The sequence below is a fragment of the Gymnoscopelus braueri genome (assembly GCF_963280865.1).
Source record: "Gymnoscopelus braueri genome assembly, chromosome: 17".
In the NCBI taxonomy this organism is placed as follows: Eukaryota; Metazoa; Chordata; class Actinopteri; order Myctophiformes; family Myctophidae; genus Gymnoscopelus; species Gymnoscopelus braueri.
Window position 1 is genome coordinate 39,453,869 of NC_137617.1, and position 24,148 is coordinate 39,478,016.

General features: G+C 39.7%; 1 protein-coding gene across 6 annotated transcripts in view; it reads left to right on the forward strand.

Moving 5' to 3' along the window:
- Positions 1–17,602, forward strand: part of ptprea (protein tyrosine phosphatase receptor type Ea) — a 122,981-nt gene extending 105,379 nt beyond the window's left edge. For 4 of the 6 annotated variants that reach the window (XM_080456077.1, XM_080456079.1, XM_080456081.1 and 1 more), the window contains 14 exons: positions 1,193–1,269; positions 1,464–1,500; positions 2,177–2,274; positions 4,267–4,386; positions 5,359–5,522; positions 6,108–6,243; positions 8,122–8,271; positions 8,832–8,925; positions 10,105–10,181; positions 11,255–11,389; positions 12,001–12,126; positions 14,198–14,349; positions 16,303–16,438; positions 16,735–17,602. In XM_080456077.1, the coding sequence (XP_080312203.1) occupies positions 1,193–1,269; positions 1,464–1,500; positions 2,177–2,274; positions 4,267–4,386; positions 5,359–5,522; positions 6,108–6,243; positions 8,122–8,271; positions 8,832–8,925; positions 10,105–10,181; positions 11,255–11,389; positions 12,001–12,126; positions 14,198–14,349; positions 16,303–16,438; positions 16,735–16,809 (1,577 nt within the window). In that variant the 3' untranslated portion in view covers positions 16,810–17,602. The remainder of the gene's footprint in view (positions 1–1,192; positions 1,270–1,463; positions 1,501–2,176; positions 2,275–4,266; positions 4,387–5,358; positions 5,523–6,107; positions 6,244–8,121; positions 8,272–8,831; positions 8,926–10,104; positions 10,182–11,254; positions 11,390–12,000; positions 12,127–14,197; positions 14,350–16,302; positions 16,439–16,734) is intronic. The other 2 variants (XM_080456078.1, XM_080456080.1) reach the window with 1 other exon arrangement.
- The last annotated feature ends 6,546 nt before the right edge of the window (positions 17,603–24,148 follow it).

The window sequence follows — 24,148 nt, forward strand, 5'->3', positions numbered from 1 at the left end:
AAAACATTATAAAATGAAGAATATACAGTACATATTAAACTGCAACATATGAAAATAGCTTCAAACTGTAATTAAACAAAAAAAATACACACATAAACCGAATTGTATTCTATTCAACCACATACATTTTCTTTTAAACGAAAATAGCCAATCTAAAAGCTTGCTCATTTTGAAAATAGGCATACAGTATATCAAATAGAGACACCTGGTCGAAAGTGTTTAAAGGTGGTTGAAAATAGGGACACGTCGGCTGCATAATTGCTCTAAAAAGTCAAACAATGGCCAATTTATCAAACTGTTATATAGGTCGGGCTCTAGTGAGTTTTTATGTCGTGGCGGGACTGGGTTTGACCGAGACAGCGTACAGGAAGACGTTGAAATTTTTCTTCTCAGCAACGCCCATTCACACACACACCTGGGACCTGCCCAGTTAAGTACAACCACAGTCGTAAACTGTTGGCCACTGAGCAGTTTTGGGGGGTGGCGGTGGGGGGGGGGGGGGTGTTCAGTGATCATTCAGTGTTCACTGAAGGGCACTTCAGCGGTGTTAGATGAGGGATTTGTCCTGCCGGTCCTGGGGAATCGAACCGGGGGAACCTTATTTCGGTCACAAAAGTGCTCGTGCAGATGGCTTTTCCCTGTATACATGTGCACATGTGCACACGTGCATTAGCAAACAAGGGCGTCATAGATCACCTCTATAGTCATTCTCACTGAAACACCACTTCCTCACTTCAAACGCATACTTTAGATTTCCTTCCTCCAGTTCCAGTTTCAATTACACATGTTTATAGTTTGCTTTGTGAAGAGCCCTCGTTTTCAACACTATAGTCTGATGCTTTATGCTGTATGAAAATTAATGGAGGCATCTGTGTGCGTCTGTCAGCAGAGTCTCTCTCTCTCTCTCTCTCTCTCTCTCTCTCTCTCTCTCTCTCTCTCTCTCTTTAACCCGTTAAAACTGGAAAGCATCTGTGTCATTTTAGATTTTAGCGTTGGCTATTCAAAAATAGCAGATATACAAGCTCACAGCGCGTCATTTTGTGCCACGAGCTTGTACATCTGCTATTTTTGATTTTTTTGGGGGGTCCCTGGCAGTACAAAGTTTGAGAACTACTGATTTAGAAGGCCTTAGGTCTTAATGGGTTCAAAAATGCCATAAAGTAATCCATTTGTGTTTGTTTTCATCCAACAGATGACCATTCCAGAGTGGTGCTGACCCAGTTAGATGGAAACCCCTGCTCAGACTATGTGAACGCGTCTTACATTGATGTGAGTTCTCACTGAAATCACTGCTTTTGTGTAGATCATTTTAATTGCTCCACTGTGTAATATAACAGTAAATAATAGCTGTCTTAAGGCCTTCTCAAAATGTTACATCAAAACATGACCTATTTTGTGCTTTTAACAAATGGTTTCGGTCTGCCATTTGAAAGTGCAAAACGTTTTCTTTTTCTTTGTTTTAGGGTTACACGGAAAACAACAAATTTATAGGAGCACAAGGTAAGGCTTGACATGTATCACTTTGCCTCCTATGCATGGAATACCCTCTATCTATACAGAATACTTATAAAGATAGTAGTTAAAGGGATAGTTTAGACACCCCATTGAGACTTTAATTCATGGATTTGTAATAATTTGATGACCAGTGGACCGGTAGGCAGTGGTTCCGGTAGGAGACACAAAGGAGACTCTTTGTGTCTCCTACCGGAACCGCTGCTGGTCATCAAATTATTGGCTTTAGGAATGCGACAAAAACTTGTCTACATTGGGGTAGCCTGAGGCTACGAGCTCAATCCATGGTCTTGAAGGGCGGATCCAAACACAGCCGCCCGGATTTGTGCGTGGCTTCCTATTGCTTCACCAATCTATGTCCCCGCCGTAAATGTTTGTAAATGTTACTTTCCACCACTGGCTAAATGTCCCTTTTTTTTAGACTGTAGGTTTTGTTTTCTGATGATTTCTGCTTCATTGTTGACAAGACAAGGGGGGGGGGGGGGGGGGGGGGGGGGCATTCAGCACAGATGTCTGACCTTGAATTGAACCAGGGACATTGTGGTCGGTCAACGCTGACCGACCACATGATGACACACATGATGACCTGAAAGCAAAATGGCCGCTATGTGAATAATGGTCAGTGGGAACGGACGTTAATTTAGTTTTCTTTCTTTCTTTTCAGGCCCAAAAGAAGAAACGGCTGCAGACTTCTGGAGAACGGTGTGGGAGCAGAAGGTAGCAACGGTTGTCATGCTGACAAACCTGAAAGAAAGGAAAGAAGTGAGTGTTTGTTCTGGTTTTGTTAACTTATTAGTTTTTTTGTTGCCACTATCTCAAGTCTTTGTCCTTCCTTAGGGACCTGTAATAGACTTTTCCTGTTTAACCGCTTGAACCTATAGAGTACTGAAATCCTGACGTCACTCGTTCATCCCCTGGGTCCCCTGGGAAGTAATTTCTCTATGGAGAATAACATTGGGTCATCTTAGAATCGTCTCGTATAAGAATTGTGGTCCAATAATAAACAAACTGTCTCTGCGATATTGTCAGGGAGGAGGCTCTGTATCGTTTATGATAGTCAGTCACTCATATTTGATACAGTCTGTTTCTGGCGAAAATGTAACTAATTTGGCCGCAGTAACATTAGCGTATTCTCACCGTCAGTTGATGCTTCATATCCGTATGATTCAAACAAGATATTAAACACGTCTATGGGAATTCTGAATGGGGGAAAAAAACGCGACCCAGGTAGGATGCGTAAATTACGTCAGACTTCGGTGCTCTATTGCGTCTCTATTCTGGGGGGCGAACATTCCGCAAAAATAGCGGATCTGTTACTTTCAGCAAAAAGAATTGATGTGCAGGGAAATACTAGATCAATTAAGTTTATATAGGGTTTAAGCGGACAATAGACCACGAAATTGACTAGTCCTGTTTAATAGACTGTGGAACAGACCTTTCCTGTTTAATACACTGTGAGGAATAGAGTTTTCTTGTTTAATAGACTGTGGAATAAACTTTTCTTGTTTAATAGACCGTGGAACAGACTTTTCCTGTTTAATAGACTGTGAGGAATAAACTTTTCTTGTTTAATAGACCGTGGAACCGACTTTTCCTGTTTAATAGACTGTGAGGAATACACTTTTCTTGTTTAATAGACTGTGGAATAGAGTTCAGATGAAACGATTGACCCCCTCCAACCTTTTCTTAAATCGGTTTTCTTACAAAACGGTTGCTTCACTTCTAACCAGACGGTGCACTTCTAACCAGACAGCGCACTTCTAACCAGACAGTGCACTTCTAACCAGACAGTGCACGCTAAAACCCAAGCAGCCCGCCCGGCTTCAGATGAACGGCAGCAGAAAAGGCAGAGCAAAGAGAGAGACGGAGAGAGAGACAGATCAATACGAGAGGGATAGTGAAGGAGATTATCATCAGCGTGTGCACAGGTTGCAATCGATGGCCTCGTAATGGGTAATAAAGCCCTTGTGGGACTACCTCATAATCAACCGCAATACTCTCCAAGGGTTTCATCTGCGCCTCTCGCTCGACGGGAGCTGGAAACGACCGACTGTGAAGATGAAAACCTGTAATTTGACACAGTGTGATTTCAGAGCCACGCAGCTTTTTGGTTAAAGTCAAGCCTCTGAATCAATTTCCTTTACTCCCGTGAGGAAAACGGTCCTTGGATTTCACGGGCGAGGATGAGAATGCATCGATGCATCGCTTTTATATGAGCTGTCGATGTGCACAAGCTGCATATTAACCACTTGAACTTGAAGCAATGCCTATTCTGGGGGGAAGATTAGGCAAAAATAGCAGATATGAGCTTGTAGATCTGCTATTTTTTGAAAAATCATGAAAATGTGTGCAAATCTTTGAATAAATATTTTTTTAAAGAAAACATTTTTTACTCAAATCTTTGCTTCTGGGGATTCTACAAATGTCTTCTAAATCCTAACAGTTTTTTAGCTATAATATCAGTGGTTCTCAAACTTTTTTCATGTCAAGGACCTCCAAAATTATATGTATATGGCCCCATCTCAAAATAGTTTGTTCCAGGGATCCCCAGAAGCAAAGATTTGAGTTCAAAATGTTCGCCTTAAAAAAAGCTTTTTCAAAAATAGCAGATCTACAAGCTCATAGCACTATGAGCCTGTAGATCTGCTATTTTTGAATAGCCAAAGTATAAAATAATGGTTAAAGTGGTTACACAGATGCATTCCCGGTTTTAATGGCTTAAGTGGTTAAGTTGTGTCCTCTGTCTCTCTACAGGACAAGTGTTACCAGTACTGGCCCGACCAGGGCTGTTGGACCTATGGGAACGTCAGGGTAGCTGTGGAAGACTTCACCATCCTGGTAGACTACACCATACGCAAGTTCTGCATACAAAATGTGAGTTTGTGTCAATTTTGTTCTAATATTGATAAAAATGGCCCCTTAAGCGAGATTTCTAGCACAGTCATCATATGACAATCTATAAATCAGGCATCACTGAGTCATAAAAACTGGTCCAAAATTATATTGGGCCTTTTTGATTAATTGATTGAATACTTTATTAGTCAGAAATGTAAACGTGGTAGAGTAAGACATTTAGGCACAATAAAGTCCTGGGGACTTGTTTCCATTTCCTATGTATTCAATTAATCAACATAGCATGGAATATTAACTAGGGATGGGACGATATGAAAATGACATGCGATTAACGATATTATCACGATAACCAAAATATGCTTAAAACTAAAAAATGCCGCTTTCCACTTGAACCCCCAGTATCCCTATTCTGGGGGGAACGTTCGCCAAAAATAGCTGATCTACAAGCTCACAACGCGTTGCAACGCAGCGCGCTGTGAGCGTGTAGATCTGCTATTTTTGGCAAATCGATTTTCAGTTGTGCAGAGTGGAATAAGAGCGTACCAAATGCGCTCTTTACAGGTCAATTTTATCAAGTATAGAGGGTTTAAGTGGTACTGAATTTGCAGCTCAACAAAAGCTAATTCATCTTAGTGTATGACGGAGGACAATTTCACGATAAATAAAAATCTCCACAACACGATTATTATGAGCATTTGTTTTTTTATCTCGATAAACGATAATAACGATTATCGTCCCATCCCTAGTATTAACACATTAATACATGCCTATTATCTATCTATCTATCAGTCAGTCAGTCAGTCAGTCAGTCAGTCAGTCAGTCCATTTGTATTTATATACCGCCAAATCACAACAAAAGTTGTCTCACATCACCTTACCATGTATTTGTGCATGTCTGTGTGTCTGTCTGTGTTTGGGCCTGTGTGTGTGTGTGTGTGTGTGTTTGCGTGTGTGTGTGTGTGCGCATGTGTGTGTGTGTGTGTGTGTGTGTAGCAGGCCAGCGATGCGTCCAAGACTGCCAGGTTGGTCACCCAGCTTCACTTCACCAGCTGGCCTGACTTCGGAGTGCCCTTCTCCCCAATCGGCATGCTCAAGTTCCTCAAGAAGGTCAAATCCGTCAACCCGCCCTTCGCTGGTCCCATCGTGGTCCACTGCAGGTATAGCCATCCATAGTACTACCAAAACAAAGGGAAAGTGCTTCAAACATTTTGTATGAAAATCAGTTTTTTACCAGTTAAGTACACTTTCACAAGTTTGTAGATGTATTTTGGCCACTCAAAATGTATCTTCTGCCATTTGAGGAGTGTCTAAAAATAGATTTCCTGGCTAATGCATTTTTAGATTTTGAATAATTCTGTTGTGCCATGGATAGTAACAAGGTTCACACGGCTACAGAGTGAATAACAATCCAATGCTGTATTGTTCTCTGACCTATGTTTAATGCATGAATTCCAGTGGTTTTTTAACTGAATATTATTTAGACTCTTCTCACATGTTCCGCTGGGTTTTCCCTTCGACTGATGTGGGTCTTTTTTGTTTTTCTTAAAAACACTCTTTGTTCCTCTGGATACGAGACATGAAGACATTTTGAGTGATTTAGTCATGACATAGCTAATGCACTTCAGATGGTCCTTCTCTGCCGATTCCTCTTCAGCATAACATTTGCAAGTGTTCATATTCAGATTTATAGTGTTATGCTTTATGGTGTGTTCCGTGTCTGCTCTGTGTCTCTCTCTCCGCAGTGCTGGCGTGGGAAGGACCGGCACCTTCATTGTCATAGACGCCATGATAGACATGATGCATGCGGAGCAGAAGATAGATGTGTTTGGCTTCGTCTCGAAGATTCGAGAGCAGCGCTCGCAGCTTATCCAGACAGATGTGAGTCGTGTGGTGATGGTTGCCAAGTTAACTCTGCTTTCTGTCGTTTGTCAGACCACTGCATCGGTACTTCAAAGATCATGGAAAATGTCCTGATCAGCGCTCTGTTCAACAAATGCCTAATTTATGCTCTGATGGCGTGGGGTGACACAAAATCGCCGACCTTTCAAGCTCGCAACACGCGACATGTTGTGAGCTTGCGGATCGGCTATTTCGGCTTGCAACACCATGGTAGGATTAAGGGCCTCCTAGGGGCATTATCTTGCACACCGCCTTACTCCTTATGCCTAACGTCTTTAGGCATTTAGGCATCTACAACCTCACAACGTGTCGATGTAGATCGGCTACAATATTTGAACTATTTGTAAATGTTTTTTTAAATGGTAAAATATGCCTAAACAGTTTAGGCGTAAGGGGTAAGGCTAGATAGGGCCCTAGTTTAGTTTAAGGTTGGTAAACTGCCGCACTTGGTGGTGATGACCCAGCTCAGTTTTCTCCAAGTTCCGTGCAGGTGTTACTATGTGCTATGTTACTATGTATATATGCTAATATTAGTTTAGTTTAGTCATGTTTATTTCGAATATGTTAATAAAAACAGGGGAAAAAAATGCTCTTTCGAAATCACAAAGAAAAACTGTTTAAATGAATATCAGATTAAAATAATAGCAAAAAAAGAAAGAAAGAGTAAAAAAATAGAGAAAGTAATCTAAACATATCCGAAAAGTAGTGAGATGAAGTAAAACTTATAAACTCCCACCCCTTTTGTATCTGTAAGTTAAATAATTACTCGCTGACTTCCGTGCTTCACATTATACTACTCTTATAAAAAATATACTCTTCAATTATATATCAAAATATATATCCTATGTATGTATGTATGTATATATATATATATATATATATATATATATATATATATATATATATATATATATATATATATATATATATATATATATATATATATACGCACACACACACACACACATATACATCCATATCATACATATTATCAAAAATAACTGTTCTAATTAACATAAATGTAACACAATGAACATGTATAAAGTATACAAACATATACCCATACATTAATACATAATGTATCCCATCTGTCTTGAGATTCCTAAGTATTGTGAGCTAGCATTCGTGGTGTGGTGTGTGTTGCCAATATTCCACTGACATAAATGTGCGCTTCAGCCCCTATATGACAGCCATTATGTAACTTCCTATGAAATAATATTTACCTTCCACTTTCACTTTATTTGGACAATCGGCTAGATCAGACCACAAATGCAACCACATCCCCTTTGAATTGCTCAAGTTGCAGTTCTGACGTGGACAGTTAAATAGAATATGTCCACAGATAACACTTGAGTAGCAGCGTGCCTCCTGTCGTGATGCTATTTCTTTGGAACAAAGTGAATCTTTTCTGATGTATCTTGTGTGAAAATGGAAAGGCTGGCCTTTCCAACGAACGGGTGGTGCTATGCCAGGGGAAGGCCACGTTGTCTCTAAAAATATGTAGGGTTCATGAATTCAATGATGAACCGGCCAGTAGTTTTGGGGATATCTTGTTTTTGACTAAAGTCAAACTAAAGGACAGACCAACATTGCTATCCATAGAGCCGTGCCACTAGTGAGGCTAAGAATATAAGACAGGGGTTTTCAACTGATTTTGAACCAGGGACCACCACCCTGACTAAGAACTCATAAATACTCATAATGCTTTATAAGACTGTAAGAATTGTGTCTGTAGGTGGTCCATGGGAAAATGTTTTAAAAATAAAAAATACATAGATAAATTTTACCTTTTGTTAAATGTATTAAAATATGTTTAAATAATATTTAATTAGTGTGCCTTCTTGCCCCCCCATGCAGAGCCAGTACTCGTTCATCTACCAGGCCCTGCTAGAATACTACCTCTATGGGGACACGGAGCTGGACGTGTCGTCTCTGGAAGGACACCTGCACAAACTGCACAACACCTCGGCCCCCTCCGACAGGGTGGGCCTGGAGGAGGAGTTCAAGGTACCTCACTCTGACTCCACCCACTGCTGCATGACAGAAACCACACCCCTCATGGTTCATCTGAAGTACAACACACACACAGACTGTAGACGTGGGACTCTTGAATGTCGCGAAGCCCAGTTTGTCTTGTATTAGGCATCAAGTTAGGCATTTCAAAGCAATTAGGCTTTGAAATTAAAATTAAGATAGAGAGCGAAGGGGGGGGCTGTTTATTATTATCATCATTTATTATTACTATTATTTATTTTTCAACATCTAAGCATGTCTTGATGTGTGCTTGCAGGTACACGTGTTTATGGGTCTGTTGTCACTATCAATTTGTTTATTTATTTACTTATCTTTAGTCTTCTATTTTTACTTTGTATTTGTATACTTATTTATTTTGCTTTGTCTGCTTGGACATTAACCAGTAATGGGGGAGGGGGGATGTGTGAAAAACTGATGTGTGGAAATGATGTTTTCATCTGTCTACTGTGCTGAAAAAAAGAAGTTAGGCACAAAAACAGTGTCCATCCACGTCATCATGACTGCACATATTAATTGGGTCCATTTCTCTTCAGAAACTGACAAACATGCGAATCATGAAGGAGAACATGAGAACGGGGAACCTTCCTGCCAACATGAAGAAGAACAGAGTCCTGCAGATCATTCCATGTAAGTCAGTGGTCCTCAAAGGGAGGTCCAGGGGGACCCCTAGGGGTTCTTGAGAAGGTTCCAGGGGGGAAATCAGTTGAACCATTTTAACCCCACATACCGTACAGTATAGGAATATTTGAAAATAGTCGATCATCTTTAATGGGGTACCTGGCACAAACATTGCGGCCAAATACATGTTAATTTGGGGGTCCTTGACTTAATGTTTGAGAACCGCTGCTGTAAGCAACAAGAGGGAACCACACTGAATAGAACCAATTGTAGGCCTGTTCAGACTCATGACAGATGTAAAACCTGCAGATTGTATTGGGTTTCCAGAGAGAGAGAGATCTTATCCAATTCCATGACCCTTGAGGTTAAAGCATTGAGCTGCTATGATGTTTTTATTATCTCACAATGTAGACCAGGGCTTTCCGTTTTCCATGTCAAGGATCCCAAATAGCTACAGCCTACTATGGCTCCTTTTGACAATAACAACATGCATGCCCAAAATAGGAATGCCAGGTTGAACTGGCACAATAATCCTGTGTGTGTGTGTGTGTGTGTGTGTGTGTGTGTGTGTGTGTGTGTGTGTGTGTGTGTGTGTGTGTGTGTGTGTGTGTGTGTGTGTGTGTGTGTGTGTGTGTGTGTGTGTACTGTATACTATATACTGTACATACAGTAGATTCATTGGGGGGCCACAGCCCCCATTTTGAAAACCAGCGATGTAGACCAGCGGTTCTCAAACTTTTTCATGTCAAGGACCCCCAAAATGATATGTAATTGGCCACAGACCCCCATCTCAAAATGTTTTGTTCCAGGGACCCCCAGAAGCAAACGTTTGAGTTACAAATGTTCGCTAAAAAAAATATATATATATATTCAAAGATTTGCAAAAAAAACACGATTTAAAAAAAATAGCAGATCTACAAGCTCATAGTGCGGTGCCGCGCTATGAGCTTGTAGATCTATTTTTGAATATCCAAACTATAAAATATGTTTAAAGTGGTTAAAATGATTGTGACACTATATTAACTAATTTAGCTGGGGACCCCCTGGTACCCCCCCAAGGCCCAAGGATGTAGACGAAAGCTTTGTGTACCGTACTGTCTATCTGATACTCTGTGTGAATAGTTCTGGTCCACTTGCTCTGTGATGAATGGTTCTGATGGGTTTTCCTGTCCCACCCCTGTGTTCCAGATGATTTCAACAGAGTTATTCTGTCCATGAGAAGAGGACAGGAGTTCACAGATTACGTCAATGCCTCATTCATAGATGTAAGGACTTCATATGTACTGTATATACTGTATATAACCAGTCACAATGGTTCTCAGCTCCGGTCCATGCCACCAAGCACATCGGTGCCATTTGGGGTTTGATGTAGGGCCACAGCTATCGATCATTTTCTTAGCGTTTGTTCAATCGGTTGCTTTTTCGATAAATCGAATAATCGAGAAACATATTTTATATATATATTTTTTGTATTTTCTTTTATAAATAAATGAATCGATTAATCACATAGGCGTAAGTGTTATTTTGTAGTAGTGGCAGTTTAAATATTTAAAAAAAAAATATATAGCAACATTAATGATCGATTCTTTTTTTATAAACGATTAAATCGATTAGTTTGCTGTTGCACTCCTAATGTAGAGCATGATGAAGACGGTTAAGTCTCTGATATAGCACTCAGGACTGGAATTGAGGATCATAGAGCTAATGGATTCTTCTGTCATTTGTGATTACATAATTCACAATCAGGGTTACAGTTTTATTTAGATTCACGAGTGCTTGAAGGAGTAGTTCACCCCCCAAAAATACGTATTTTCTATCAATTACACACCCCATGATGCCCTGATTTCATGAATATTTTTTCATTTTTATCGCATTCCTACTGATGACCGGCAGAAAGATGCTAATGTCTCCGGTAGGAGACTCAAAGGAGACTCTTTGTGTCTCCTACCGGAGCCGCCACCGGTCATCAAATTATTGGCTCAGGAATGCGACAAAAACAAAAAAATGTCCATGAATTCAATGCTCCATGAGGTGAGTAATCGATAAAAAAAGAAAGTCATTTTTGGAGTGAACTATCCCTTTAAGTCATTTTAGTTTTAGATACTGTATGTACTAATTTTTGTTTAGTTTTAATTTAGTTTAGTAGTCTTTAGTATGATGGTGGACAAACTAAAACAAAGAGGATTATACATTATTTATTTTCTATTTTGTTATAGTTATTTTTTGCATTGTTCATTTTAGTTTTCTATTTAGTTTTCGGTTGCGTTTTTCCAACATTAGTTTCTATTTTACTTTCTGTTAATGAAACGATGTACTTTTCTTTCTTGCTGGTGTCCAGGGCTACAGACAGAAGGACTACTTCATTGCCACCCAGGGCCCTCTGTCCAGCACGGTGGACGACTACTGGAGGATGGTGTGGGAATGGAAGTGTCACTCCATTGTCATGCTCACTGAGCTCCAGGAGAGGGAGCAGGTGAGCTGCTCATAAACCTTCATTACCTCATTTTAACAGCTCTACCATAGAGAAGCATTTAAAGAACCTTATGCTAAAATGAAATAGCAAAAAAACTACTGCACTGTTAAATTATTATGCTATAGTACACAATGGGATACACAAAGGGATTCAGAACCACTCCTTTATATGCATCATATCTCACTACTTACTACTTAAATATCTCATATGATATCCGGTATCTCACAAAACTGTGTTTTTTGGTCATAAGTTAGTTATATTATAAGTTATAAGGCATATTTCAGAAGCAAATAAACTCTGCTTAGAGTAGACTATACTATACAAAGTCCCAAATGTTAACCTAGGGGATTGTGTACAAATGACACCAAATGGACCCTTTCAAGTTAAATCATCACTCAGGTTTATATTGCTCTAATGGTCTTCTTAAGCCAAAATAAATGCAGAAAATGAAAGAGATTGATATTTCTGCTGGGATCAGCGGTCTCTATAGTATAGTATCTATAGTATATACTGTAGACAGTCTATACAGGGCACTACTTATTGTGTGGTCTTAATGATGTGTCTGTATGTAGTATTCCATGGTGTTTACAGTATGTTGTGTCTTTTTGCAGGACAAGTGTTTCCAGTACTGGCCCTCAGAGGACTCGGTCACCTATGGAGACTACACAGTAGAGATGAAAGGAGTCACAGACTGTGACACCTTCAGCCTTCGCGACTTGGTACTCACCTTTGTCCCTGTAAGTAGATGAACTTATAGCCACGACCTCCTTCAAGTCAGGCTAGATCGTCTGTACACCAGCAGAAACCGCTTATCGCCATGTTAACGCTGAAAAGTAACAGTTTTTGGACATAATATGAGGTTTCCACCCGACTGCAACAATCTGCTTATTGTGCTTATTCTGTGAGAGAATTTCAGCACCCATACACTGTTTATACCCTCAAACTCTGCATTCTAAAACCTGGGACTCGGGCCAATATTCTTCTCTGAGTTTCCAAAACATTGCCCACCAAAGGTGCGAGCTAGGCTCTTTAAGCCATTAAGACCGGGAACGCATCTGTGTGTCATTTTAAGATTTCTTTGGCTATTCAAAAATAGCAGATGTACAAGCTCATAGCACGGCACCGAGTGCCGCACTATGAGCTTGTATATCTGCTATTTTAGAAAAATCGTGAAATATGTGCAAATCTTTTAATATATATATATTTTTAAAGCGATTTTTTTTTTACTCAAATCTTTGCTTCTGGGGATTCTACAAATGTCTTCTAAATCCTAACAGTTTTTTGAAAAAATGTGTGTTGCTATAATCAGTGGTTCTCAAACTTTTTCCATGTCAAGGACCCCCAAAATTATATGTATTTGGCCGCGGACCCCCATCTCAAAATATGTTGTTCCAGGGACCCCCCAGAAGCAAAGATTCGAGTAAAAAAATTTAGCTTTAAAAAATATATATATTCAAAGATTTGCACAAAAAAAACACGATTAAAAAAAAAATAGCAGACATACTAGCTCATAGCCGCGCTATGAGCTAGTATATCTGCTATTTTTGAATAGCCCACAGAAATCTTAAAATGACACACAGATGCGTTCCCCGGTCTAAAAGGGTTAAGCTACAGTAATTGGCTGTGTATGAACCTGTCTTGGTTTTCTGGAGGAAAAGGAACTGGAATTAGAGCGGTGCAGCTGTTTCATCTGGTCTCCCACTGGTCCTGTACCTTCTGGCTTCCCAGTAGTAGATGCTTCTTCTATAACCACATACAGTACAGTACAGCACATTATTAAAGCTTCTCTCTACACACTGCCATTCAGATTATACATACAGCTCCAGAAAAATTGCATTTTAACTGCACTCTTTCTGTACTGTTTCTTTTTAATCCTTTAAGACCTGGAACGCATCTGTGTCACGTTTTTGATTTGATCTAAAAAGCGTTATTTTACACTTTGGCTATTCAAAAATAGCAGATCTACAAGCTCGTAGCGCGGCACTCATGAGCTTGTAGATCTGCTATTTATGAGAAATCGTGAAAATGTGTGCAAATTTTTAAGCGAACATTTTTAACTCAAATCTTTGCTTTTGGGGGGTCCCTGGATCAACATATTTTGAGATGGGGGTCGGCGGACAAATAAAAGATTTTGGGGGTCCTTGACATGAAAAAAGTTTGAGAACCACTGATATAGAAACATACGTTTTTTTTTAGAAAACTGTTGGGATTTAGAAGACTTTTGTAGAATCGGCTTCAGGTCTTGATGGGTTAAAGCTCCAGAAAATTGCGTTTGAACTGTATACTCTTTCTGTACCGTTTATTTTTAAGATGATTATCATAGTGTTTCTGCCTCATTGAGATAATAACAGTGTTTGTGGATGACATGTGAGGTGTTTGACAAATTATCCAATGTAACCCTGGCATCCCTATTTTGGCCATGACTGTATACATTTTATTATGCATAATTATATATCGTCCCTGTCGGGTGGATGTCCAAAAATGTCAAAAAAACTGTTACTTTTCAGGATTCAAATTCAAAACCAGCAAAAATAGCAGATCTACAAGCTCAAACTGGCTTGCTTCGCGCCGCATTTCGAGCTTGTAGATCTGCGACTTTCGATGCTTTAGTGTGACGCTGTAGTATGATCAAGTAGGGCGTTAATTTACAAAAAAAACACAAAAAGTTAGAATATGAAAACAGCAACGATATATACTGTACAAGCCCACACAAACATGCCATGCAAGTTGTGAGCTTGTTACTGTGTTGGTTGAGCCCTCCATATGTTCTCATCTCTCCTGTCCCCTTGGTGTTTGGCGCCCCCTAAGGAGAAGCAGACGAGGCTGATCAGGCACTTCCACTTCCACGGCTGGCCAGAGATCGGCATCCCCGCAGAGGGGAAAGGCATGATCGACATCATCGCCTCGGTGCAGAGACAGCAGCAACAGTCAGGAAACCATCCCATCGTCGTACACTGCAGGTAACTGCTCTACTAACACACCCCCCCAAAAAGCTGTCTAAAGCTGACAGCAATATACTCCCTAGCAAATGTATTTTCGGCTTTTTCGTGCAGGGGCTTGCCAAAGCTAACAAAGTTGTCTTGAGAAACCAGTGGTGTAAAGTAGCTAAGTACATTTACTCAAGTTTTGAGGTAATTTATTTTTTTTACTTTACTGGAGTATTTCCAATTTTTCAGTACTTTTACTTCTACTCCACTACGTGCATCTCAGAGGCAAATATTGTACTTTTACTCCACTACGATGAATTAAAAACTTTAGTTACTAGTTAGGCTACTTTGTTGATTTTTATTATTATTACAAAACACACATTAACCACTTCAGCCCTATATACATTTCGGCCATTTGAAAATAGCCGATCTACAAGCTCACAATGCTTGTGAGCTTGTAGATCTGCTATTTTCAAAAAGATTGTTATACATTTTGAAAACTTGTGAAATGGGACATTCTGCATAATTAGTGCTTTCTACTTTTGGTGCTTTAAGTACATTTTGATGCCGTTACTTTTGTACTTGTACTTTTACAGTGTTGATGCTTTTACTTAAGTAGGAAATGTACTTTTCCCTCCACTGCTGAGAAATGAAAGTATAAGTAAATACTCTTTGAGTCCTGTATGTATTGTGTGCATTGCAGTGCTGGTGGTGCAGGGACGTACATATACATTCATATGATTGTTCTGTTTTGTGTGCATTGCAGTGCTGCTGCAGTGTGTACATCAGTGGTGGAAAAAGTACTCCAATTCTTGACTTAAGTAAAAGTACCAATATGGCAATATAGAAAGTAAAAGTCCAGAATTCAAAATGTACTTGAGTAAAAGTACAAAAGTATTGGCATCAAAATGTACTTAAAGTACCAAAAGTAAAAGTACAAAAATATTTGAAAATAGCCTATGTATAAAATAGGGCTAAAGTGGTTAATATATGTTTTATAATATCATAATTTATATCTGAAAAGTAACTAGTAACTGAAGTTTTCAAATAATTGTTGTGGAGTAAAAGAACAATATTTGCCTCTGAGATGTAGTGGAGTAGAAGTAAAAGTATTGGAAATTGGAAACACTCAAGTAAAGTACGAATACCTCAAAATTGTACTTAAGTACAGTACTTAAGTAAATGTACTTAGTTACTTTCCACCACTGGTGTACACATACATTCATGTCATTGATGTCTTCTGTGTGAGCGTTAATTTCGTCGACTAAAATGATGACGCAAAATGTTCGTCGACTACCTTTTTTCCACTGACGAAATCTATATAAAAACTAAAGCTACAATGACTAAAACTAAGACTAAATATATTGACAATTTCGTCAACAAAAAAATTTTAGGGAGGGACTAGTGGAGAAGAGATGCAGTAGGGTTGCGTCTGGGTGTTGCGCTCTGAAAATAGACGATCTACAAGCTCACAACGCGTCGCAGTGCGACGCGTTGTGAGCTTGTAGATCGGCTATTTTGAGCATGCAACCCAAGTGTAAAATCAGCCATTACGACGCCATCAAGGCACCGCCAAAATACATTTTAGTCGACTATAATCTTATGATATTTAGTCGACTAAAACTAAACAAAAAAATTTAACATTTCAGATGATTAAAATACGACTAGAACTAAATGGAATTTCATTCAAAAGACTAAAACTAAATCAAAATTTGCTGTCAAAATCAACACTGGTGTGCACATACAGTACATATACATTCATGTCATTGTTGTGTTATGTGTGCGCATTGCAGTGCTTGGTGCAGTGTGTTCATACACATTCATGTCATAGTTGTGTTCTGTGTGCGCAGTGCAGTGCTGTGCAGGGCGAACATATACATTCATCTATCTATATAATTGTTCTGTTATGTGCATTGCAGTGCTGGTGCAGTATGTACATACATACACATACATTCATGTCATTGTTGTGTTCTCTGTACATTGCAGTGCTGGTGCGGGGCGAACAGGTACGTTCATTGCACTGAGCAATATCCTGGAGCGGGTCAAGGCAGAGGGTCTGCTGGACGTGTTCCAAACTGTGAAGAGTTTACGTATGCAGAGGCCTCACATGGTCCAAACAGTGGTGGGTATCAATATTACAAGACCTTGGGGGTCATAAATAACCTAAAACTATATTGTAAATTGCATTTTTTTCATTTCTTTAGCCTGGTTCTTACTTAGTTGTGTTGCCGAAAATAACCGATCTATAAGCTCACAACGCGCCGCAGTGCCACGTGTTGTGAGGTTGTAGATTGGCTATTTTCGGTGAGCAACACAGTCCACAAAGAATTATAATCAAGCCTTTATACATGTGGTGCACAATTAATTGGTCTAGAGGTGCATGGGAACTAATTGTTTTTTTTGTGTGTCTTTCCACAGGAACAATATGACTTCTGCTACCGGGTGGTACAAGACTTTGTCGACATTTTCTCAGACTATGCCAATTTTAAATGATTGAGATTTGCCTTAAAACATATTTGTTTTAGTTTTTTTTTCTTTTCAATGTTTATTTTTCAGGTTTATGTGTTTCCTTAACTCGGTCAAAAATGATCTTCTATTTTGCTATGCACTTGTTCTACCACTAGCTAAGGCTGCATCCGTCCTGTAATATAAAACCTTCCGTATGTCAAATGGATGAAAAAATTGTAAATGCTTAAGTGAGATTATTAATGTATATTTCACATCCTGTATATTAATTATTTTTGTCATGTCATGAAGTGTCGTTTCAAACCTTCAGTCTCTCGCATTTCAATTTCAGTTGTATATTTGTACTTTAATTTCAAAAATTCCAAATGTTTTATCCGAGTGAGTGTTACTTTGGATTTAAGCACACATTGTAATATTTTTAAAAAAGGTTGTAGCTATTGTAAATGTATTTATGTATTTGTTTTTCGCCGACCGTCCATTCTTGCATTTTTGGAGAACATGACGAGAATGTTAAAGATGTTTCTTTTTTTATTATTTATGTTAAAAGTGCATTCTTACACTTATTGACGACTTCTAACTGAGATTAGAGGTGATATCAAAAGTAGCTTTGTTTTTTTTGTTTTTTTTCCTCCAGCTAAACGCCCATTTCAAATGTGACATTCTTTCCAATGGAAATGTTTGGAAAACAAAGCACCATTCAGCCATAATGCAGAGACAGATATGCAATGGATACTAATTTAATGATATACAGTACAATATCATCACCGTTTGGTGGAAACCTTGTATGTCCAAAACGGTTCCTTATTTATTATTTAATTTTTTTAAATAAAATAATAGTGGTATAGATAATCTACAAGCTCGCGATGCAACGCGTTGTGAGCTCGTTGATCTGCTATTTTCACTACACTTTTGTGCAACACTCTTGCATGGCGAAATAGGGCATTAATTAACGAAAAAACGTACGAGGTTTCCGCCCGGCAGCGACGATAACGTTGATATCCAATACAGATTCAGGCAGAAAAGTGAAAGACCATACAAAACTGATTATGTACCTCAGAGAACTGGTATGCAACTGCACATAAAATGGATTAAATGCTACAGTTTGCCTTTTGTTTATAGGCCACAGCAAGTATTTTGCTAACGCGACTGCACATAAAAAAGCACATATAACACAGAGCCTTTTTACCAAGCATTTACAATATAGATGGTGGTGTTTTTATCCGTGATTTGTTTAAAGTCTAGGTTATAAATATATGTTCTTGCATAAATCAGTGCCATATTGACTTTTTTTTTTTCAAGAGGTGGAAATGTCAAACGATCGAGTTTAGCGTCAAAGTTTGTCGATTAAAAAGAAGGCAAGAGTAGTTGCTTAGTGTATAAAGACAAATTGTGAACATTTTTTAAACCTTTTTTTTTACCATATGAGGTCCTTTACTACAGTATGAGCAACATGCCACTTAAACAAATACAATATAGTTAATGTGTAAACTTTGTCATATATATAGTATACTATACGACCATTGTCATTTCCCTAGCAAACGTCTCAGATTTAGCATTTAAAATGCAACGTCATCACATCAGGTGTGTCCCATAATGGTAATTACCTCAGTAAACTCCAGTGGTGCTTCAGCGATCAGCTTTTATGCCAGCTTTAAAACATGAATGAACAGCGCGCCCTCTTTCTGCAGTCCTTTACATTCACACTAAATACGTCAGTCGACGGATCATTTTCAACGGAGAGCCTGTAAAAATGCAGCGGCGCGGTACGACACGGCGAGGTATCTGACATCCGCATACAGTTCGTTGAATCCAACTTTATGCAAATGAGGTCCGTCCCACCGCAACGCAGCTGCTGGCTCCCCCCGATGATCCGGATCAAACCAAATCAAAGTAGATCGTTTTGATCAAATATGATTCCAAGATTCCGTTTCTGCATCTCGCCTACTTCTCGACAAACGTTTTTTAAGAAACACATTTTAGCGTACTAGTTTTTGCTGTAAAATTGGATCGTATGTATTTCTTGGCAGCCATGACAGTTCCGGAAAACAAAAAACTAACACCGCCCAACGAGACATACAGTAACGTAACTGCGATACGGAATTATACAGCCTTCTGGCTGAAGCGCAAGAGAGTCCGGTGAGTCTAGATTGCGTTGTCAACGCATTTGGTGTGAGCGTAGGATAATGCCTAATATGCTCCGTCGTACAACCTGTGTCACGTGCTGGAAACAGCTTGTAGATCTGCTATTTTTGGCGAGCGACACCATCGTCCGACAAAGTATAAACAGGCCTTAATGGGGACCCATATTGCTAGCTATAGAAGCAAAGCCAGCAGTATACTGTACAACACGGAGGGTGAGTAAGGGCACCTTTTATTCCAACCTTGGGTCACATAATAGTTCCAAATTATTCGTATCTTAGTTTTAGTGTACTTGTGTGCCAGACAGTGGGGGGTGTTCTGTTAGAGAGTAGCTCAGCCTGAAGCCCAAAAGCCTAACATCTCCTCTCGCCTTGTGGTAGATCAGTGGTTCTCAACCTTTTTCTGGATCAGGGCCCACTTGAAAAACCTGAAAAGCGTTCGCCCACCCATCTGTGTTAAGTGGTCAAACGGGTGGGCCGCGTGCATTTTCAGAGCATGTTTATTTTAAATGATCAATCAATCAAATGATTGTGTTCCGGCTTGGATCAACGGAACTAACAATAATACGTACGTTCCTATTTATCGGTATCACAAAGAAAACCCCTTTTTAAGGTTTTAACCCTTTAAGACCTGAGGCGATTCTTAAAAATGTTTTCTAAATCCTAACTTTTTTTTTTTTAAATACCAAAAAAAATCGAGATTTTTTAAAAATAGCAGATCTACAAGCTCATAGCGCGGCACCGAGTGCCGTGCTATGAGCTTGTATATCTGCTATTTTTGAATAGCCCAAGAAATCTAAAGTGAGATGCGTTCCAGGTCTCAATGGGTTAAAGAAAGAATACTATTAATTTGTGTTAATTGTTTTAATATAAATCTTATATTATCGTTAAAATCGTAGTGTTTTGCCAATTATTTGGGGGCCACATGCAAGTGGTCCCCCGGCCCACAGGGTTGAGAATCAACTGTGGTAGACGTTTGGTTTCCCACGCGGGTTCGAATCCCCAGGATGCCACACAGAATACAACGTGCGGACGATCATTGTGAATGTGACTCTTTTTACTGACGACCACCGTTGTGGTGTTCCACACTGGCTGTACAAAATAACGTATGAATTATTGGCAAAACCTATATGACCCAAGGTTCTGCTTTATTCCCTAATGAAGTATATATATTTCTGTTGATACTTTATTGTAAATACAAAACGTCTTAAGTGCTAACATTGTGAAAGTCAATGAAATGGAAGAGACTGTTTGTCAAGTTATATAGATGGACTTGTTGGAGTATTTTTCTTTTTTCTTTTCTGTGCGGTCTGTGAAAACTGAGGAATGGACCATATTCACACGACGGCCATTTTATGCTTACATCACAAACGGTGACGTAAAACAGTGGTTCTCAAAAGTGGGGTCCAGGGACCCCTCAAGGTACTTTGAGGGTGTTCCAAATGGGCCCTTGCGGGTCTGTTCTGAGAGCAGTGTTGCCAGGTCTGCTTATTATAATTTTCCCCCAACCTTTTTATTTGAAAATAGCAGATCTACAAGCTCACAACGCGTCGCATCGCGATGCGTTGTGAGTTTGTAGATCTGCCATTTTCAAATAGCTGATGTATATGTTTAAAGTGCTCATGTGGCCCAATAGTCGCTTCTTTTGGGCCTGCTTTCCTAGACCTGGTTGCTTGTTTCTCTCACAGAATCTGGCAACACTGACTGAGAGTGTACAAATGGAACCAAGTGGACCCGTAGGTCCATTTGGTTCCATTTGTACCCTCTCAGTCAGAGTTATGGGGGCCCTTGAAATTAAAAACCAATGACGTAAGAGTAAAAGGACAGTCATCTGAATAAGGTCGGTTGCACAAAGAAGAAGATGTGATTTAGAAAACCAGCCTGGATCTATTTTCCGCCCATATGCCTCATTTCTTCCCTTCCCTTCCTTCTATGAAAGATGTAAAGAGGCTTGTCTTTAGGTCAGAGCTCTTGACTTTGCCTTTTTTGCTCTCTTTATCTGTTGGTGATCTGTATCTTTTTGGATTCTCAATGTCTTTTAAATGCAGGTTGCAATATTAAATTCATTGGAAATTGTACAGGGGATGTATGACGTGAGTTTTCTTAAAATTAGTTCCTCCTTTTCTGATCTCCGGAAGAAGTCGACTTTTGTTTTAGGAACACTATTATTTATAACACGGGCACACAAAACGGCAAACCAAATTCTCTCGAAATGCTGAGCAAAGAAGAATGGATGGGGGATCACCACAAATAGCCCCTATCCCTCTTGGTTTAACACATGTAAAAGAAAGGATAATACAATACAGAAATTCCCCTCTCAACACAATCCCATGGGTAAACAACAACTTCATTAAATGTCAATTAAACAATAACCAAATCATAGCGTGCGCGTCCCAAGGCATGCAGGGACGTCCCTCCACTGTCCAATGGACCGCCTATAGGCGCTGTTGGTGGGACTAAGCAATGGGGAGTGGTGGCTGTCGGGGACCCCTGGCGCCAGCAATGACACCTCGTCTGTGAAACACAGCAACACGAGGCCCGGGGACAGTGGTGGAAAGTACATTTACTTAAGTACTGTACTTAAGTACAGTTTTGAGGTATTTGTACTTTACTTGAGTATATCCAATTTCCAATACTTTTACTTCTACTCCACTACATCTCAGAGGCAAATATTGTACTTTTACTCCACTACAATTATTTGAAAACTTTAGTTTACTAGTTACTTTTCAGATATAAATTATGATATTATGAAACATACATTAACCACTTTAGCCCTATTTTATACATAGGCTATTTGAAAATAGCCGATCTACGAGCTCACAACGTGTCGCATCGCTTGCAAAGTTGTGTTGCAGATTAAACATTTTCATAGATTTCATAGATAACTTCAAAAACTTGAGCTTGTAGATTCACTATTTTTGGCAAATATTCTCCCAGAATAAGGATGCAAGTGTTCAAGTGGTTAATGTGAGAAAAAAAAAAGAACTTTCCTAACACGCAAAGATTTGATATAATTGCTATAGGCCTGGAAATAGAGTAAAATACTTTAGAAAAGTTTTGGGAAAAGTTTTTGAAAACAACTTGGTAAAAATGTGTGGGAACCCTGAGCACAGGTGTCACAGTTCTCGGGAACTGTGACACAGTTCCCAAGGTTCCAGCAACATGATTATTTTTAGCGCCTCGCTAGTCAAGGCACCAAAAGAGTTCTTCGATCTTATCCCACCGGGGTCATCCCACCTCTGACACCAAAGTAATGACTGGTGGGCTTCTCTCCCCCTGACACAACTTTTGATAGACACTCTTTTATTCATAACGTCGGCACACAAAACATCCAGCTGGCTCAATCAAAAATAATGAGCACAGAAGTCCTACAATTACCATCATGGTTTAACACATATAAAAGAAAGGATTACGCAACACAATACGACATAAATTACCCTCTCAATACATTCCCATGGTAAACAACAACATCATTAAATGACAATAAAACAATAACCAAAAATTAGTATGTGCAGACTTCGCCGAGACATGAAGTAGGAAGTCCCCCCCGTCCGTCCGTCCGTCCGTCGAGTGCACATCCCGGGAGTCCTACCCATGCCATACCCTAACTTACGTGTTTCCATTAAAAAGGAAACGCGTAGATGGAATCAAATAGCATGAATCCTTGCCATTTCAAGGGGTCTTTAAAAAGCATTTTTTTTCTGTTGGCCTGTAGAACCATTAATTTTATCCCCGCCAGGAGGCTGGAACAAACTTTGCCGGTCCTGGGTAGGCAACCTGGCCTGGCGGGGATCTGCAGTCAGAGGAGCGCACATTTCTTGTTTATATACTTTAGCTGTTTAACCCTGTGTAGTGTTAATGTGCAATTATGCCCCTGACAACAATGTTTTTTGGTTGCATGTTACAGAAATGGCTACTGCCAGCTCCAGCCTCCTTTGTGAAGATCAGTTCCTGTGTTCCATTTGTCTGGCTGTGTTTGAGGATTCGGTGTCTACTCCATGTGGACATAACTTCTGTAAGGCCTGTATCACAGGCTACTGGGATACCACTGTTATCTATCAGTACCCGCACTGCAAGACAGCTTTTGAGAGAAGACCAGATCTCAAAGTCAATACTTTCATCTCAGAGCTCGCTGCCCAGTTCATGAGGTCTGTCAGAGTGACAGACAGCAGCAGCCCAGTCCGACCACTTTCCAAAAATGGAGAGGTAGTCTGTGACGTCTGCCGGACCCCAAGCTCAACGCTGTCAAGTCCTGTCTGGAGTGTCAGACCTCTTACTGTGGAACTCATCTAGAGCCACATCAGAGGGTCAAAGGTCTGCTGAAACACACGCTGATTGACCCTGTGGAGAACCTGGGAGACAGCATGTGTCAGAAACACAACAGGCTCCTGACGTTGTTCTGTAGAGCCGAGCAGGTCACTCTGTGTGACATCTGCGTTGGGACGCACAGCCAGGCCCACAAGATCGTTCCTGTCCAGCAAGAATGTAGAGAGAAGTGGGCTCAGCTGGGGAAGGTGGAGACTAAAGTGCAAAACATGATCCATGAGAGGCTGCTGAAGGTGCAGGAGTTCAAACGCGAGGTGGAGCAAAGCCAGGAAGACTGAGCTTGACTGAAAATGAGCTCTGCTGTATGTTTAATACAGTCAAAAGTAACACAAAGCCTCAATACTCTTTATTTTATATGGACTTTCAGTGAGCCTTTAACGTTGTCATGTGATTGGCCAAAGACTGATGCTCTCAGATGAAACACAGAATAACTTAGTAAATAGAATCACCCAAAAAAAAAACATGTTAATGTAAGCTCATACGATATAAAATATAAATCTATGTTAATGTGATTTTTTATTAACTCAGACTTATGTCCATTCAATTTGATCATTTGTTTATTTTTAATTTTCATCAAGATTTTCTTTTAGATCATGTCTCATTCTGCAAGTACAGTCTGACCATTTAGACAATCTGACTAGTCATTTAATATGTATGATGGTGTCACGGAATGTTTTACTGTATTACTAACACAATGTAAATAAACCAGCTTAGATTTAAGAACTCAGATCTCAGATTTCTTTTCTTTTTCTCCCTGGTTAGTTTTCTTAACTTGAGTTTTTGCTCAAATCAGTTTCTCATGGTGTATCTCAGACACAATGGGTAGTCTACTGATCATAAGCAGCCCTCAAGCAACACACATCCTGCTGTTTGACTCCAACCAGCACTCATCAAAGTCATCA